General features: G+C 41.5%; 1 protein-coding gene across 4 annotated transcripts in view; it reads left to right on the forward strand.

The window, feature by feature from the left end:
• Positions 1-1,473: 1,473 nt before the first annotated feature.
• Positions 1,474-18,685, forward strand: part of LOC114454816 (homeobox-containing protein 1-like) — a 37,059-nt gene continuing 19,847 nt past the window's right edge. For all 4 annotated transcript variants that reach the window (XM_028435597.1, XM_028435622.1, XM_028435604.1 and 1 more), the window contains exons 1-2: positions 1,474-1,615; positions 15,128-15,625. In XM_028435597.1, coding sequence (XP_028291398.1) covers positions 15,129-15,625 — 497 coding nt within the window. In that variant the 5' untranslated portion in view covers positions 1,474-1,615; position 15,128. The remainder of the gene's footprint in view (positions 1,616-15,127; positions 15,626-18,685) is intronic.

Raw genomic sequence — 18,685 nt, forward strand, 5'->3', positions numbered from 1 at the left:
GCCTAAAAATGTAGCACAAATTAAAAAAGCAATAAATGATTAGACTACATTAGATATGCGACCAGGAACAAAATGTAACGTGGAACTAAAGTGCAAAAATACTTGACATATACATATACAAACAAGTTTATCATGTGAAAATCTTTGAAATATGCATGCGCTGTGTGCAACACGTTATGGGGTAAATGCTCAAATTGTGCAGATGTAGATTGTTTTCCTACAAAACTGGCTCCAATTGGCTGCAATGTTAGGAGATAACCGTCAATCATTATTTAAGGAAGTGATGTTGATAAGTATATACTTTAATTATTATATAGTCATACAATACAATTATTCACTAATTTAGCCAATCAAAGCATTACATGAGTTTACATTCGTTTGGAAACAATACAGTTTAAAACTGTGTTGAAAAATGACTTAACTACTTTTAATCTTTAGGTTTTAAATTTAAAAAAAATGATAAGGATGCACAGAAATAGTAATATCACATTTTATTAGGCAATAAAAAATTATGAATTGCGTTGGGCCAAGTTAAAATAAAATAAAAATCTGGGCACTACAAGATTAAAGTCGTAATATTTCAAGAATAAAGTTGTAATTTTATGAGAAAGAAAGTTGTATTTTAATAAAATCATAATTTTATGAGAGCAAAGTCATAATTCAAGATTTTATTCTGATAAAATTACAACTTTAATCTAAAAATATTACAAATTTAATCTTAAAATGTTTTGACTTTCTTCTAATAAACGTACAACTTTATTCTCGAAATATTACAACTTTTATCTTGAAATATTATTACTTTAACATTAAGAGTATATTAAAATGTGACTTTGCCCTTATAAAATCACAACTTTATTCTGATAAAATTGCAACTTTATTCTCATGAAATTACAACTTTATTCTCGAAATATGACTTTAATCTCATAAAATTATGATTTATTAACATAACTTTATACTCATAAAATGACCACTTTATTCTCAAAATATATTTACTTTAATCTCATAAAATTAAGATGTTATTAACTTTATTCTCATGAAATTATAACTTTATTCTCGAAATATACCGGTAATGACTTTAATCTCATAAAATTACAATTTTTATTAAGATACGACTTTATACTCATTAAATTACAACTTGATTCTCGAATATTACGATTTTAATCTTTAAATGTTATTACTTTAATCTCATAAAATTACGATTTTATTGAAATGTGACCTTGTTCTCATAAAATCACGACTTTATTCTCGAAATATGACGACTTTAATTTCGTTATACCCAGATTTTTATTATTATTTATTTATTTTAATGTGGTACTCAATGAGTAGTATTAACTTTTAACTAATAATGAAGTAAGTCGAGTGTTTAAATGAGTGTTTTACTGTTTTCTGCCTCTTGTAGTTTTGCAGGGCTCTTCGCCTCTATTTACAGTGAACTCTGGAAACTGCATTTCCCATCATACCTTGTGTCAGTGTGTCAACATGGCGCCTGTCTGCCGGACAAAAGGCGAATGTGTCTGACGGCGAATTGAAGCCCAATTAGAGGCAGCGGAGACATTTTGGGCAGACAGTGGTCGTCCGTGTATGTGTGTGGAGGCTGTGAAGCTGGACGAAGCAGGTAATGTGAAGCCGCGATGTGTGTGTGTGTGTCTGTGCTTTCCTGCGTTCCCTCTTCTCTCTGCAAAACTCCTTCAAATGTCGTCAGTGTCGCGACGGGTTTTCATCACCGGAGAAGTTTCACAGCTCTGGTGCTCATGACCCTGTCCGCTCTGTGGAGGATTCTACAGTCGTTCCGTGTGTGTGCACAGTAGTTGAAAAAACGATTAAACCCTCCATGAAAGACAACTTTTCCACTTGGACCACACAGTGCTCTGTAATGCTGTGTATGAGGAGCTCAACAACAACAAGCCAAAGGTGTCTGCTTCAATTTCCTACAATGTTTCATTAAGACTTGTGTTAGAAATAAGCCGCATTGAGTTGTTGTGGCACATGATGAGAAATATGAGTTCGTACACTCTCCTGGTCCTACACTTACATGTTTCTGTGCTCCGCAAAAGTAAAAATCTTGTTTTTCCGAGTGAGATCTGGCGTTAATAAAGGGTTCAGTCGCCTTTAAACGTGTCATTATAACGTTTGTATTGTTGTTGTTGAGTACTCTGTCATCACTAGACAGCCTCAGGTCTTCCTGTGTCTGGCTGTGAGGGAATAACTAAACTAAACATGTGTGCAGAGTGAACGTGTCTGCGATCAGGATCCGGTTTATGTGCCACGTCTGGTGGGATCTCTGCCAGGGTCACGGAGTGCAGGCGGTGCAAGGCTGACAGACTCTGGGTTAATAAACACACAGTGACCGGTCAGTCCTACACATAGGAATAGTTAACAATAATAATAATAGGTAACTTTAACTGGGAGGAAGTTGGATAATATCTCTGTTAATTTAAACCGGAGCTCTAGGACTTGTTTGGACTGAATGTCTGACCTGATCTGTCAGAGCAGTGCGACCGTGTTACCCTTGGCTGGTTGACTTCTGACTTCAGAGTCTCGTTAAAAAGCTTTGCAAAGGCCACAGGGTCACTGAGTAGGACCTTGGATGTGACTGATTGTTGAGTTACACACACACACATATATATAAATAACTGAAAATTACAACCCAAAAGTCCATGTGCCATTATGTCCACATCCTTCCATTGGCTGCTGTAGAATATCCATCCATCTTATCCATAGTCGGGTTGCCGGGGCACCATCCTCAGCAGGGAAGCCCAGACGTCCCTCTCCCTGGTAGGGCTGGGCGTTATGGACCAAAACTCATATCTCAATATTTTTTTTCCTTTAAATTAGCCTGGAATCCATCCTAATCTCCTTGTATTATTCAGTGTTTAATACAGGCGATTAGTCTGGAAGCACTCACCTTCCAGAGTTCTGGGGGGCTGAGCGGGGCGGGACAGGACAAACATGTGCAGAGTAACCAATCAAACAATGAGCGGCCCTAACGACAATAGTGCGACAAGTGTAGATTGTTTTCCCTAAACGGTGCTGGCAGAGGAAAATGGGGTGTAGTACAGACTTAAAGCCTCTTCTTGTTGTGGTTTCTATGGTATATCCAGGTCTTTTAAAACATAGCAGAGCACAGTTCAGAACGTCTTCTCTGTGATGAGCGCCATGTTTGTTTTGACATTGCTTGGCGCTGGAGATATGACTTTCTTTCTTTATGGCTTTTTTGAGCTGAGGAAATTAGCAGAAACGGCCGCATTACTATATCCACTTATTTACTAAAAGTAAGGAAGTGGGTGTGGTTTATCGCCAGACTTTCTCTAAATGGCGATACACGATATACAGTAAGTCTCAATATTTGTAACTCAAAGTCTTACTAGAAAGACAATTCTGGGTTAAATTTGCTTATGCAAGATGGCACACAGACTCATTTATTAAACAGCTGCACAATATGTGCCACTTTTGAATTTTTCTCCTATAAGGGACAGTACGTGTGAGTGAGTTCTGTAGTGTGGCTTGTTTAGGGGAAGATTTGAGTTAGGACGCACTCAGAAGGCCATCTAACGGAGCTTTTCATGTTGTTCTGAGAAGTTACAAAAGCAGCGACCCCTGAAATTATTATTTGAAAATAAAAAGCCCTAAAATGAAAATATATCTATATAGGTGATATTGTAATTTTCTGTATCACCAAAACACAAATTGCAATATTTCTCGATTCTCAATATATTGCCGACGCCTACTCCACTGGCCACTTCGTACAGCTCTTCCAGGGGGATTCCGAGGCGTTCCCAGGACAGCTGGGAGACATAGTTTCTCCAGTGTGTCCCGGGTCATTGTCGGGGTCTCCTTCCAGAGGGACATGCCCTGAACACCTCACCAGGGACGCGTCCGGGGCATCCTAATTAGGTGCCCGAGCAACCTCATCTGGCTCATCACAATGTGGAGGAACAGTAGGTCTACTCTGAGCCCCTCATGGATGACTGAGCTTCTCACCCTATCTCTAAAGGAGAGCCCAGCCACCCTACGGAGGAAACTCATTTTGGCTGCAGTCATGACCCAAAGCTCATGACCATAGGCGAGGGTAGGAACCAAGATCGACTGGTAAATTGAGAGCTTTGCCTTTCGGTTCAGCTCCATCTTCACCGGTGCAGACTATGCACCAATTCGCCTGTTGATCACTCTTGTGAACAACACCCAGACGTACTTGAACTCCTCCACTTGGGGAAAGATCTCATCCCCAACCCAGAGAAGGCACTCCACCCTTTTCTGGTCGATAACCATGGACCTGGATTTGGAGATGCTGATCCTCATACTGGCTGCGAATCGATCCAGTGAGAGCTGAATGTCACGGCCTGATGGAGCCAACAGGATCACATCATCTGCAAAAAGCAGTGAGCCAATCCTGAGGCTGTACAGTTATTGCTTTTAAATAATGTCACAAAGTCAACAGTAGTTGCACTCAGACACATGCTCCTTACACAAACCAATCAAACCACAGTAGCATGGTTCCATTGTCCAGATCAGTGGTCCTAGCTATGGGGGTCCTTGACAAAATAATAATAATAATAAAACAATATTTATTTTGTATCATTACAAAAGTGCGTACAGTAACTACATACAGAGGCCAGTGCACCAATAAATCAAACATAGTTTTTAAATACATTTGCAGATTTTTGTTTAATTGTAATCCAACCCATTTTGTGTTACATACAAGGTACTCTTTGAGTTAATTTCTACTATCAAGATCTTAATTATTTATGTTTAAAGAAATTAGAATAGATCATTCCTATGGCTATTAGGGCCACAATTGGTGGTAAAATGAGTTTGATTGACGTGAGAACTTTGAGGGGGTCCTTGAAAAAATGTCTCACCTATCAGTAACTCCTGAATCCAAAAGGTTTGAGAACCTCTGATCTAAATGATTAGGTGTCACCCTGCTGTTTAAGTTAAGTTTGTAGAAAGTTGATGCAAATTATCCATCACAATAACCCTAATGTGGTCAATTGGACTTTAGTTATCAGTTTTTATGTTCTTCGATTACTGCATTATTTATTCTTGTCAATAATCAAGTAACTGAATGATAAATTGTTATGTAAATACAATGCACTGATTCCATTTATTCCATTGAGCTGTAGCTGTGCTTTATATCCTGTTGCTGTTAATCAGTTTCTGGCACTTTCAGCTTGACGTGTCAGCTAGGTAATCTTGCTAAACATAATAGTAGACAGCAGTGTTGCAACGCAAGCCAGCATTGGGACGCGCGTCACTTATGAGTGCTCATCAGGATCACTTGTGTCCGTCGTTTCCCATCAGTAGTGCCAGTACCCATCGTAGCATTGGCGTGACCACATTGTTGATCAGTCTGTGTGGATTTTGATCCTAATCGGCCAGCATAGCATTAAGGAGCTCCTGGTGAGTTGTGGGTGGGTGATTCCGCTGACGTACTCGTCCATCCAGAACATCCTAAAGATGTTGGATGGGGTTCATATCGGCTGGGTAAGAAGGTCAGTCTCTAACACTGTGATGTTGTTGATGGTCAGACAGTTGAGTTATTCTAGGTGTGTGGACGAGCTTCATCGTGCATGAAGATCACAAGACGATGTTGGTGGATGCTTGTACAAGTTTTGGCATTTTCGCTTTTGACAAACTTTAATTTACCAGGCTTTTTATAGCCAGGGATTCCACTTAAGAACAAGCAAACACGTTTTGATATCTCACAACGCTTTGTGGATTAATTAAGGAGTACCTAAGGCAACGCACTTGTGGTCGTGCCACGTGCACTTGCTAAATCATAGACTGTTGAAGGACTTCCACCCAAAAGGACTTCTATTCTCAGGGTTTGTGCGTCTTCAACAGTCTGTGATAATTGGCTAAATTCCATCAGTGCATTAGCTGCACATTCTTTAAGGAGTAAAGGTTCCTTAGGAGAGCTCCTCTTCTCTGCTTCATTGTCTACTACTAAATTGCAGAGTTGGAACTTTTGCCCCCTGCGGATCACAACTGTTTTCTATCGTCTTTCAATAAACAAGAGGTTTACATCAATATCTTTAACTTTTCCTGATTATTTAGACCAGTGTTTCTCAAATGGGGGTACGTGAGTTCCTAGGGGTACGTGATGGCACTACAAGGGGTACTTGAGAGAGAGTGGAAAATTAATAAACTAAATGCTTTCATTATTTAAATACGGGGTTTTATAATGTGCATTTTTGGTTAAATATGATGATGATGATGGAAATGATCTTGATTACAACATGAACTGAAAATACAAAGGTCAGTGTTTGTTCTACACTAGGTGGGAGATGACAGAAAATGATAAAAACTATGAAAATAAGGCACTCCACTTTTCATTCCACTTATTTACAAAATTAGATTATTTGAAATGTGTGTTATCACTCATTCATTCCATTGTTTACGCTCTATAGTGGTTTTGTTTATAGTATTCTGAGCAAAATGATGTAGTCGGACCAAAGGGGGTAATGGAATTCCAAATAAGAGAACGGGGGTACTTGAGCCAAAAAAAGTTTGAGAACCACTGGACAGTAAAAACTGCTAAATGGTCTAAAAATCAGGTTACATTTTTCGCTCCAATAGGAAACAATGAGATGTTTACAGGCAGTGAGGCCGTGTGACTTCATCAATCATGTGATTTCAAAATGGCAGAACACAGGCTCTTAAATTGTAGTCCCATTTTTAAAAGATAATTGAATGAATATGGTGCATATGCGTTTTGTTGGGCGTATATCTTCTCATAAATATTTTTCACAAATTTTAGGCCAAACATTTAAGAACAGTGGAGGATCCCTTTAATGCCTCTTGGTATTTTTGTTCGTTTGTCACACTTTGTAGACATTCAAATAATCACCCGTTTTCTGGTGAAAAATGGTGTGTAAATGTGGGATATTGTCCTAAAATATGCATGTGAGGGATTTTTGTGTCATACCGGGGCCCAATTTTAATTGTAGTTAAAAAAGAAATAAAAGGGTCGATTGCTTTTCCATTTCAGAATGTGAATTTTGTTTTTTTACAACCGTTTTATGTGATCACAGAAAATCTGCGGCCCTACTAAATTTGTAATACAAAACATGGTACCTTTATTACTAGTACATCACCATTAGAACATCTACATTACAGCACTGGTGCTTGCTATGAACATGGAAAATCACAGATTTGAATCTTACATACCATACTAGCCTGTCATTGCCCGATCTCGTTAGATCTCTGAAGCTAAGCAGGTTTGGGCCTGGTTAGTTGTTGGATGGGAGACCACTGAGAATTCCAGGTGCCACAGTGGGGGACAGACGCTCCAGTGGTTTTTGTCATTGTGTCCTTGGGCAAGGCACTTCACCCACATTTCCTAGTAGGAATGTCGTGTGTGAGTGAGTGTTGTTGGTGGTCGGAGGGGCCGATGGCGCACTATGGCAGTCTTGCTTCCATCAGTCTGCCCCAGGGCAGCTGTGACTACAATAGTAGCTTGCCACCACTAAGTGTGGAGTGAAAGAATAATCCCTTAATTCTGTAAAGCGTCTTTGACTGTTCAAAAAAGCACTATATAAAATTGATGTATTATTATTATTACAATAAAATTTTAATGAATTTGGTTTTTTTTTTTCTAACATTGAAAAGCTGAATATAAAGCTCCCTCCTAGAATAATGTAGCTCATCTGATATCAATTATAGCAATCTCCAACTGTATTTACCATTTTTGTGGTTATGTTTGTTATGCTGTAGGCCTCCTTTAGGGCCCCACATTGGATGGTGGATACTGGATCCCCAATCAGGTCAAAGAGTGCACATACGATGTTTACTGTTGTGTTGAAGTGCTCAAAGAAATAATTGTGGGTTTAAGGATGTTTTAAGTAAGACTGCAGTTGAGGTAAAAGTAGGCGATTTTTCACTCAGACCATGTGACCAAATGATCCACATTTACAATAACTATTGATCCAAGAATGAGAAATATTTGAGATATTCATGTCTATTACATTCTGTACATCAGTCGAACTTCACCCAGCATGAGTCATCCTCTGCAGCTTGGAGAGAAAGCATGAGGCTTGGCTGCTTGAAATGTAAATTTTTCTTGGCGTTCTTCCCAAAATGCTCTCTCATACACACACACACATTCCCCCGCCCCGCCCCTCTCCTTCGTCTCTTATATCTATAAGTGGTAAAATGTCTGCTGACTTTTATTTCCTGCTCTGCTCTGTTTTCCCTCTGTGAACCAGAGAAGAAAAAGCTCACGTTTTATCTCTTCTGTTTCTCGCCGTCGTCTTCTTTTTGTTCTGCCAGTGGCTCACCAACTGTTGTTGTAGCAATACAATACAGATGTGGCACCATCTCACTGTGCATTTCCAAAATATATTTTGAATTAGAAAACAGCCCTGAGCTCAACCTATATCCGAGTAGTACTGCATTAACTATGAAACAGCATTACGCAAAAGAGTGTAGTGTAGTCAGTGTGCAACAAATTTGCATTTCATTAAATGGAAACATGGGCTGAAAAATGTATTCACAGTGAGAAAGCCTTATTTAATCTGAAGGAATGCATTTCATAACTGTGCAGCAGCTGCTGAGTTTGATCTCTGCGTGTGCGCGCGCGCTGCAGGCAAGAATCTGCTGTTTTTGTTCTGTGATTGTTACTTAGGAAGTGTTTTTCCTGAGAGATAAATGCATTTGTGTATGAAGTAAGTAGTGCTGTTGGTCGATCCTGGTCCAACTCATAACACTTTAGTCAAAGTATTTCAATTTGGTGTATTTTGTTGTAAAATGTCAGAGTGACTGCCTCCTATGGGTTGAAACCCAGCTATTACAATTGATTTTTGCTATAGGCTGAGAACAGTTTCTGTGACATCATTGGACCATTGTGCGTCTAGCACCTGGGGACTCTACAATCTGTGGGAGTAGGTTGATATGCAACACTTGTAAATAGAGGTATAGTGAGTAATGAATAGCTAATTAGCATAGCATACATTTTTCTTTTTGAGATTTTATACAGTATAGACTCGGCGTGTCTTAACTGGTCCATGAGCCCCGCTCATAATCCAGACATTATTTGGCACGGCCCCAGGGCGCTGTTTGCTGGTGGAGCAGATGTGGGATGCCCCTCCGGCCCATTAGAGTTTGGGCTTCCTTGGGACCCCTCTGGGGCCTGCCTGGCTGGTCTCCAGGGTCCTGGGTGGCACGATGGCTTCCATCGGCTCATATGCGCACAACTGTTGTTTACCCACAGGCATGTCTGAGGCTATAGAACAGCTTTCTTAGTGACATAATGTAGAAGTATTTGCTTCCAACCAGAGTTGGGGTCAATTCCTTGTTCAATTACAACTCAATTATGATTACGGTGACCGGTATTTTTTTGCAATTATTATTTTCCCCCTAAAAGTCAATTAAATTATGTTCACAATTACTAACATTCAAATTCGATTAATCACAGTTACAGAGCCTCATACAAATAACCCCATAAAACGTATCCTTCCTCTTGTGTTCAGCTACCTGTTAGGTTACCTTGTTAGGCTTTCTTATCCATGAAAATGTTTGTTTTTTTTTTTTGTTTTTTTTAATGGTAAAATGATCCTCAAGAGAACTGAAAGGTAGTGGGAAAACTTGATATCAAACATATTTGAATAATTATTAACTACGTATGTGTAAGCCATAGAGCTGTAACATGGTTCCCCAGTTTCGTGTTTAATTAAATTGTAATTGAGAATTTTTATAGAATTTCCATGTCAATTACAATAAAAAAAAAAACCCAAATAGACTTTAGTTCTGATTACAACAGCAACAGATTATTGAAATTACAATTATAATTATGTGGTAATTGTAATTAATTATCAATTATGCAATTGCAATTGTAATTGACCCCAATCCTGCTACCGACAAACGGCCTTGTTACACTTGAAGGTACACATCTACTCCCTCTGTTCACTTTTCTCTTTACTCATATTATCTGAGCATTAGGATGTTTCCCTACATACAGTGTAGTGATATACAGTACTTCACTACATGAGTACAGCACAATTCACTCCACTGCACAATAGTAGCACAACATTACAACAGCTTAACAAAGAGGTCTCTCTATCATCCTCCTTTCCTGTCCTGCATGTCTCACATATGGCCCACGGGCCAAATCCGACTCTGCATCCAATTCAGCCCGCAGGAGAAAGTGAAAATTAATGTGTAAATTACCAATTTACATTTCAGCTGTAAATTGTTGTTGAAAGAACTCAAAATGTTTCCAAAATCCTGCAATGTTTCTCAAATGATTCCAAAATCTCCCCAAATTATATATATGGTCAAAAAATCGAACATTTAAGGACATTTCAGTATCTGTACAAATTTGGGCATATTAATGTAGGAATTGTTTGTTTTCCCGTCTCTAACCTGCAGCCCACTTGTGATCAAACTGGTCCGTATTTGGCCCTTGTACTAAATGAGTTTGACACCCCCATTTATTTCCCCCTCACTCAGGTAATTTTCCTCAATTAATGAGTTTTTATAGGAAATTCACAAAAAACTAAAAATATTTCCTATAAAAAATGATCTCATTAATTCTGAAAAAACTAAAAACATTTCCTATAAAAACGGAACCAAATTTTTTTTATTTACTTAGTTTCATCTCATAAACTCAGAAAAACTGAAAGTTTTTTCTTCTTCAGTGAATGCAATAAGCTTCTGTAGTAAGCCAATGAACTTTAGCATGGTTTCACAGATTTACATTTATTTACATTGAAAATGCCAGTTTTATAGATTATAATTTTTATAGAAGTTCGGACTAGATATAGTCGGTCTCACCTCGACACATAACAAGGGCTCTGGAACCAGCCTTCTCGACAGGGGTTGGACTCTCTTCTACTCTGGAGTCGCCAATGGTGAGAGGCGCCGGGCCGGGGTGGCTATACTTCTTGCCCCCCGACTTAGTGCCTGTACGTTGGAGTTTACCCCGGTAGACGAGAGGGTAGCCTCCCTCCGCCTTCGGGTGGGGGGACGGATCATGACTGTTGTTTGTGCCTATGGGCCAAACAGCAGCTCGGAGTATCCACCCTTCTTGGATTCCTTAGAGGGAGTACTGGAGAGTGCTCCTTCTGGGGATTCCCTTGTTCTGCTGGGGGACTTCAACGCTCACGTTGGCAGCGACAGTGAGACCTGGAGGGGCGTGATTGGGAGGAACGGCCCCCCTGATCGGAACCCGAGCGGTGTTTTGTTGTTGGACTTCTGTGCTCGTCACAGATTGTCCATAACAAACACCATGTTCAAGCATAAGGGTGTCCATATGTGCACTTGGCACCAGGACACCCTAGGCCGCAGTTCGATGATCGACTTCGTAGTCGTGTCATCGGACTTGCGGCCGCATGTCTTGGATACTCGGGTAAAGAGAGGGGCGGAGCTGTCAACTGATCACCACCTGGTGGTGAGTTGGCTCCGATGGCGGGGGAGGATGCCGGTTAGACCCGGCAGACCCAAACATATACGGAGGGTCTGCTGGGAACGCCTGGCAGAGTCTCCCGTCAGAAGGAGCTTCAACTCCCACCTCCGGGAAAACTTCAACCATGTCTCGGAGGAGGCGGGGGACATTGAGTCCGAGTGGGCCATGTTCCGTGCCTCTGTTGCTGAGGCGGCTGATCGGTGCTGTGGCCGCAAGGTAGTCGGTGCCTGTCGTGGCGGCAATACCCAAACCCGTTGGTGGACACCGGGGGTGAGGGATGCCGTCAAGCTGAAGAAGGAGTCCTACCGGGCCTTTTTGGCCTGTGGGACTCCGGAGGCAGCAGACAGGTACCGACGGGCCAAGCGGAGTGCAGCCACGGCGGTCGCCGTGGCAAAAGCCCGGACATGGGAGGAGTTTGGTGAGGCCATGGAGAACGACTTCCGGACGGCTTCGAAGAGATTCTGGACCACTCTCCGGCGTCTCAGGAGGGGGAAGCGGTGCACCGTCAACACTATGTATGGTGCGGATGGTGCGCTGCTGACCTCGACTCGAGACGTTGTGGATCGGTGGGGGGAATACTTCGAAGACCTCCTCAATCCCACCGACACGCCTTCCAATCAGGAAGCAGGGCCCAGGGACCCGAGAGTGGGATCTCCTATCTCTGGGGCTGAAGTTGCCGAGGTGGTTAAAAAGCTCCTCGGTGGCAGGGCTCCGGGGGTGGATGAGATCCGCCCGGAGTTCCTCAAGGCCCTGGATGTTGTGGGGCTGTCATGGCTGACACGACTCTGCAACATCGCGTGGACATCGGGGGCAGTGCCTCTGGATTGGCAGACAGGGGTGGTGGTCCCCCTTTTTAAGAAGGGGGACCGGAGGGTGTGTTCCAATTATATAGGGATCACACTCCTCAGCCTCCCCGGTAAGGTCTATTCAGGGGTACTGGAGAGGAGGGTCCGCCGGATAGTTGAACCTCGGATTCAGGAGGAGCAATGTGGTTTTCGTCCTGGCCGTGGAACTGTGGACCAGCTCTACACCCTCAGCAGGGTCCTTGAGGGGTCATGGGAATTTGCCCAACCAGTCCACATGTGTTTTGTGGACCTGGAAAAGGCATTTGACCGTGTCCCTCTGGGATTCCTGTGGGGGGTCCTCCGGGAGTATGGGGTATCGAACCTCCTGATAGGAGCTGTTCGTTCCCTGTATGACCGGAGTCAGAGTCTGGTCCGCATTGCCGGCAGTAAGTCGAAATCGTTTCCGGTGAGGGTTGGACTCCGCCAGGGCTGCCCTTTGTCACCGATTCTGTTCATAACTTTTATGGACAGAATTTCTAGGCGCAGTCAGGGCGTTGAGGGGGTCCGGTTCGGGGGCCTCAGTATTGCATCACTGCTTTTTGCAGATGATGTGGTCCTGTTGGCTCCAACATACCGTGACCTTCAACTCTCACTGGATCGGTTCGCAGCCGAGTGTGAAGCGGCCGGAATGAGAATCAGCACCTCCAAATCCGAGTCCATGGTTCTCGACCGGAAAAAGGTGGAGTGCCTTCTCCGGGTTGGAGATGAGGTTCTGCCCCAGGTGGAGGAGTTCAAGTACCTCGGGGTCTTGTTCACGAGTGAGGGAAGGATGGAGCGAGAGATTGACAGGCGGATTGGTGCGGCGTCTGCAGTGATGCAGAGTCTGCACCAGTCCGTCATTGTAAAGTGGGAGCTGAGCCAAAAAGCAAAGCTCTCGATTTACAGGTCGGTCTACGTTCCAACCCTCACCTATGGTCATGAACTTTGGGTCATGACCGAAAGAACAAGATCACGGGTACAAGCGGCCGAAATGAGTTTCCTCCGTAGGGTGGCTGGGCTCTCCCTTAGAGATAGGGTGAGAAGCTCAGTCATTCGGGAGGGGCTCAAAGTAGAGTCGCTGCTCCTCCGCATCGAGAAGAGCCAGATGAGGTGGCTCGGGCACCTAATTAGGATGCCCCTGAACGCCTCCCTAGTGAGGCGTTCAGGGCACGTCCCTCCGGAAGGAGGCCCCGGGGAAGGCCCAGGACACGCTGGAGAGACTATGTCTCTCGGCTGGCCTGGGAACGTCTCGGGGTCCCCCCGGAAGAGCTGGAGGAAGTGGCCGGGGAGAGGGAAGTCTGGGCCTCCCTACTGAGGATGCTGCCCCCGCGACCCGGAAACGGCTAAGCGGGAGAAGATGGATGGATAGAATTCCCAAGCCAATTATCTAAACTAATTTACAATTACAACAGCAACAGATTATTCCAATTAGAATTACAATGATAGTTAAAGCTGCAAGCTTTAAGGATTATATCACCAACTTTCCTGCAATATTTTGTGCAAATATAATGCCTATGATTTCCTTTTACCAATAGGTGGCGCTATGACTATGAATGACGGTTGGGTTAAACCATAACTGGAGGTGCTTGATTCTGTGTGGGTATAAAACAGATGTAAATCATTAGATAATAAGGTTATATTGTGTAATCTTGGGAATGTGTGTTTGTGGTAGAAAGAAATAACAGTACTTACCCAGATCAGGGAAATCCTCAGTGTACTGAAGTAATAGTTCTTCAGTACACTCAGGGCTCTACACTAACTTTTCCAGTGGTGGCACTGGTGCGACTAACTTTCTCAGTTGGTCGCACCCTTTTTTCCAGGTTACATGTATTATTATTTTTTATGTTGCAGTAATGCAGTACTTGAATTAACTTAACAGTAGCATGACCAACCATGGAATTAAATTCAGAGGGTCCAGCTCTTATAGTGGGGTCTCCTAACCCTCTTCCCCTGGTCAGGGGTCTGTAACCTTTACTCTACAAGGAGCCATTTAACCTCATCTCACCTGGATTAAAGTCCTCCTGGAGCCAAAAAAATACCTTCTCAATGAAGACAATACAGTCTATTAAATTCTATACAGTTAAAATGATATAGAATAATGTTTGATTTGATTTATATTGATCATGTAAATGGCAACTTAAAAACAGTTTAAAATAAAATAAAATAAATTGACATCAATAAATAAAACAGTATCTTGCATCTTCAAATTCTTACACATCTTCGTTTCCATGAACACAATGTTATATAAAGAAGATTTTTTTTTATTTAATGTATTTGAAATGCTACAAAAAGCAACTTGAATTTGATAACACATGATCATGTGGTCAACACATGCTAATTGCTCATTACTTGCCGCACATAAAGCATGCATATTTAACTGGCACAACGGTGGTTAAATGAATCTGTTCCCACACAATTAAAATCTGTATTTTCTTCCAGAATAATGTTTTTGTTGGTTTAGTTATTTTACCAGGGATTTAAAACTTAAGGTTAGCCACAGGTGTAGGACAGTTGATGATCTGTAGATGTTGCAGGAGGTGAAGTAGGAAGGTGCTGAGTCATTGCACAATGTGATTTATTTTAGTTTAACAAATTGTTATATCTTGTTTTTATTTGTCATTAATCATTAATAGCTTCTGTAATACAATTTTTCACAAGTTTTTGAACGTGTTTAGGCCCTCAAAAATGCGACCATTTCGCCGTAAATCAAACAATAATAAAAACGAGGTGCATTACAATAGGGTCCTACGCACCGTCAGACTCGGGCCCTAATTACATCATAATTATAATGAATTATTAATTGCTCGATTACAATTATAATTGACCCCAACCCTTGTTGGAAACAGGTTGACAGTTAAAAGAAGACATTAAAACGTGTGTATTTATGTGTTCTCTCCAGGATGTTCCAGCAGGAGCCTCGCTTCACCATTGAGCAGATCGACCTCCTCCAAAGGCTACGGAGGACAGGCATCACCCAGGCTGAAGTCCTCCATGCCTTGGACACGCTGGATCACTTGGATCGGCAACATGGACAACACAAGCAGAACTTTAAACCTTCCTACGCTCCACCTTTGTCCTCCTTGTCATCGGCCACCATCGCCTCTTCCTCCATGACTTCCACCGCATCTCAGACAAGTTTCCCCAACAATCGACTCTCATTGTTTCCTAGCAACAACAACTTTGACACAACCTCTCCACCTCTGCCAGTACCAGTAGCCTCACCTGTTGCCATGACACTGGTTGCACAGAATGGTCTTGTCTCCGTCACTAATGGGAAGCTTTCACCGCCCCGGTTTCCTCTCAGTGTGGTTAGTGGCAGTACGACCACACCAGGATATAGTTTTGAGGCAGGGGAGGAGGACATGGATGTGGATGATAAAGTGGAGGACTTGATGAGGTAAAAATAGACAAATCTTTTGCAACTGGAGACCAGTAATCAAAGCTGGTTGAACGGTACTGAAAGAGTTATTGAATGTTGATTGGGCTGCTTGATTCATGGGTTAATGTAAAATCAAAGCTATGTGGGACTGAAAGACTCACCACGTGCTCTGTGCATGCTGTAGGAGAAGCACATCTAACTCTAACATGCACACTGCATAATATGTTAAACACAGCCTAATCCTGTCACATTGTTGCACTCAGGTTAGCATTAGTTCATGGCTCTGCCCTCTATTACCAGTGCTCGTAAAGCTGCATTATGTAAGTTTTTATTGTGCTTCATTTGGTCGAAAATCCATAATCACCATTGAACACATTGTAGTTAGGTCTGGGTAATATGGACTGAAATTCATATCTTCATATTTTTTCTCAAAATGTTAATGTTCAATATAAATCTAGATATTTTTAACTCAAAGTCTGACCAGAAAGACAATTCTGAGTTAAATGTACTGATGAAAAATGCCACACATTTATTAACAAACAGCTGTACAATATGTTCCACTTATGGCTTTTTTCTCCTCTAAGGGACAGCACATGTGAGTGACTTCTGTAGTGTGGCTTCTTTAGGGAAAGGTCTGGGTTAGGACGCACTCAGTGATCATAAATGGACTGGGAAGTCCGTGTTCTGAGAAGTAGTGAAAGCAGCAACTCCTACAACGATTATTTTAATTAGGGATGTTCTCAATACAACTATTTCACTTCCAATACGATACCGATATTGCGGCCTTGAGTACTGGCCGATACTAATATTGATCCGATACCATATCAGCCTAATCATACATACTTTTATTACTGATTTTGTAGTGTGGAATGTTAGAAAAGGCTTGATCAAGTGATGTTACTCAAACAGAGAATAATAGTTATGGTTAAATTATTATGAACCAATTGGTTATGTACATTTTATATTCAACATAATATCTATAGTATTCTACAATTTAATAAATATAGTAAAATGTATATCAGAGATTTTAGATGCTGTCCGATTAAAATCCGATATTTGTTTTCTGGCAAATATCAGACCGATATCAATATCGGACCAGGACACCCCAAATTTTAATTCAAAGTAAGCAATTAAAAGAATACATTGTTAGAGTTGATATTGTAATTTTCCATATCGCCAAAATAGAAATCTTGTTATATCTTTATTCTCGATATCTTGCCCAAGCCTAATTGTAATTCAAAGTGTTCTGATAGGAAATGGGATCTCTGCAACAATGCTGCTGTTGACCACAGTAACTACAAAGTGATACGTGCCATCGTGTTAGTCTCTAAAACACCGTAAAACTCTCCAATAACCCAAGATAAAGTTCCTACATAATCCTACTAGTCGCGCAGAGCACTACAGTTGTGCGCGTTCACAGGAATACCGGTAAGGGACGATAGGTTCCAAAACAGAGAGAAGATGGGGGAGCGTGGTTGTTTCTATACAGGTCTCATGATTCTACATACTGCAGCTTTAAGGGTACACTTCATTGCACTAGTTGCTGAGGGAGCAGTTACTTTTTTGTTGCTTCCACCTAGATTTCTTTTTTGTTAGATGGTTTCCCTTTTTGCTTCTGATTGGATTATTATTTGTTTTCGTTATCTCCCTGTGCCTACCTGATACCTGCTGGTTCGTTTATCCATGATGATATAAATTCCTCAGTTAGGACACTAAATTTGAAGGTGCTGTAGTACTATTGCTTACAGGCCACCTGTAGAGGGAGCTGCTGACCTCACAGGAAGGGCCACACAATCGAAAGTCCTTGAATTTCCCTGACAGCCCTGACATGTTGACCTTTATGATCCAGTTACCAATCTTTTTTTTATTGTTTTGGTTTTTTTTTTGTAGATGCAGTGTTTTCACGACCACAGACAAAAATCTTGAATTGGTTGCTTTGTAAAGGATAGGGTGGTGGTTCCAGGGATTGATTATTTCTTTTCCATTTGGCTTTCTTTATCATGATAAACTAAGATTTAGTTAGTTTAAAACCCATGCTAGCATAGGTAATGAATTTTTCTTGTTTTTGAATGATCTACCGGGTCACCATGTAGATTATTCATTATAGGCTAGACTTGGCACCGAAGGGAAACAGGCTTTTCCGATGGCCTCCTAAAGCCTTTATATAAAAATCTAATGGAGGTTGGAGATCAGTAGTTGCTTGAATTTGAAGGTTGCAGTAGTTCACTTGTTGTTCCATGTTAGCTGTGCTGTATGAGCAGCGTAGCAGCAGTGCTGAATTCTTCCTCATTTTTGTTTAACATGAGGTTGAATGGTGAAGGTCTTTCCACTTCGTTACCTTTTTTGTGAAAACGGTGTGGAGTGGACAACACGAAAGTTGGTCACAGCCATCACACACTGAACTACAACTCAATGGTTCCTGTTGTAACACCAACTGTTTTTCATTGCCTTTTGAAAATTTTACATCAAACAGTTGTGTTTGAGTTTCCATGGATACGGTGATGATAACGAAGTGAAAAGAGAGAGTGCTAAAAATCATCAATCGATTACAAAAAAATCTATCAAAACTAGAAAGCTAGAATTTTTCTGCTTTTTTAAGCATTACACTTGATATTTCAGTGGGTACATTTTTTTCCTGAAAACAATCAGGCCCAGACATATTTTCCCCCATTTGTCCCTAATGAAAATTTCGCCCATCATTTAATGCTCAGTGAAATACGATGACTTCAAAAGATTTAACCATAAACACATTATCTCACAATGATAAAATGCAGTTCGTCCTGATGCATTTGTCACTCAGCCATGTATTTAAAGTCTGCTGCTGTGCTCGCCAGAGGGTAGGCATGGTTCACTGTGTGCTGCTTCCACTGATCTGTATACACCGCCCCTGACTGTGAAAATGACGTGAGGCTTACTGCCAAAAATGTTCACGTAGACATACAGGGCAAATACACAAAGACATACACACAATAGACAAAAGCACTCATGTGCCTTTCATCTGTAATCTCCTGCCAGACGGCAGCAATCAGAGCTGTATTGATTGGAGAATGTGTGAAGATGAAATCAAAGCAGCCAAAG

The sequence above is a fragment of the Gouania willdenowi genome, chromosome 3 (assembly GCF_900634775.1).
Source record: "Gouania willdenowi chromosome 3, fGouWil2.1, whole genome shotgun sequence".
NCBI classification, from domain to species: domain Eukaryota; kingdom Metazoa; phylum Chordata; class Actinopteri; order Blenniiformes; family Gobiesocidae; genus Gouania; species Gouania willdenowi.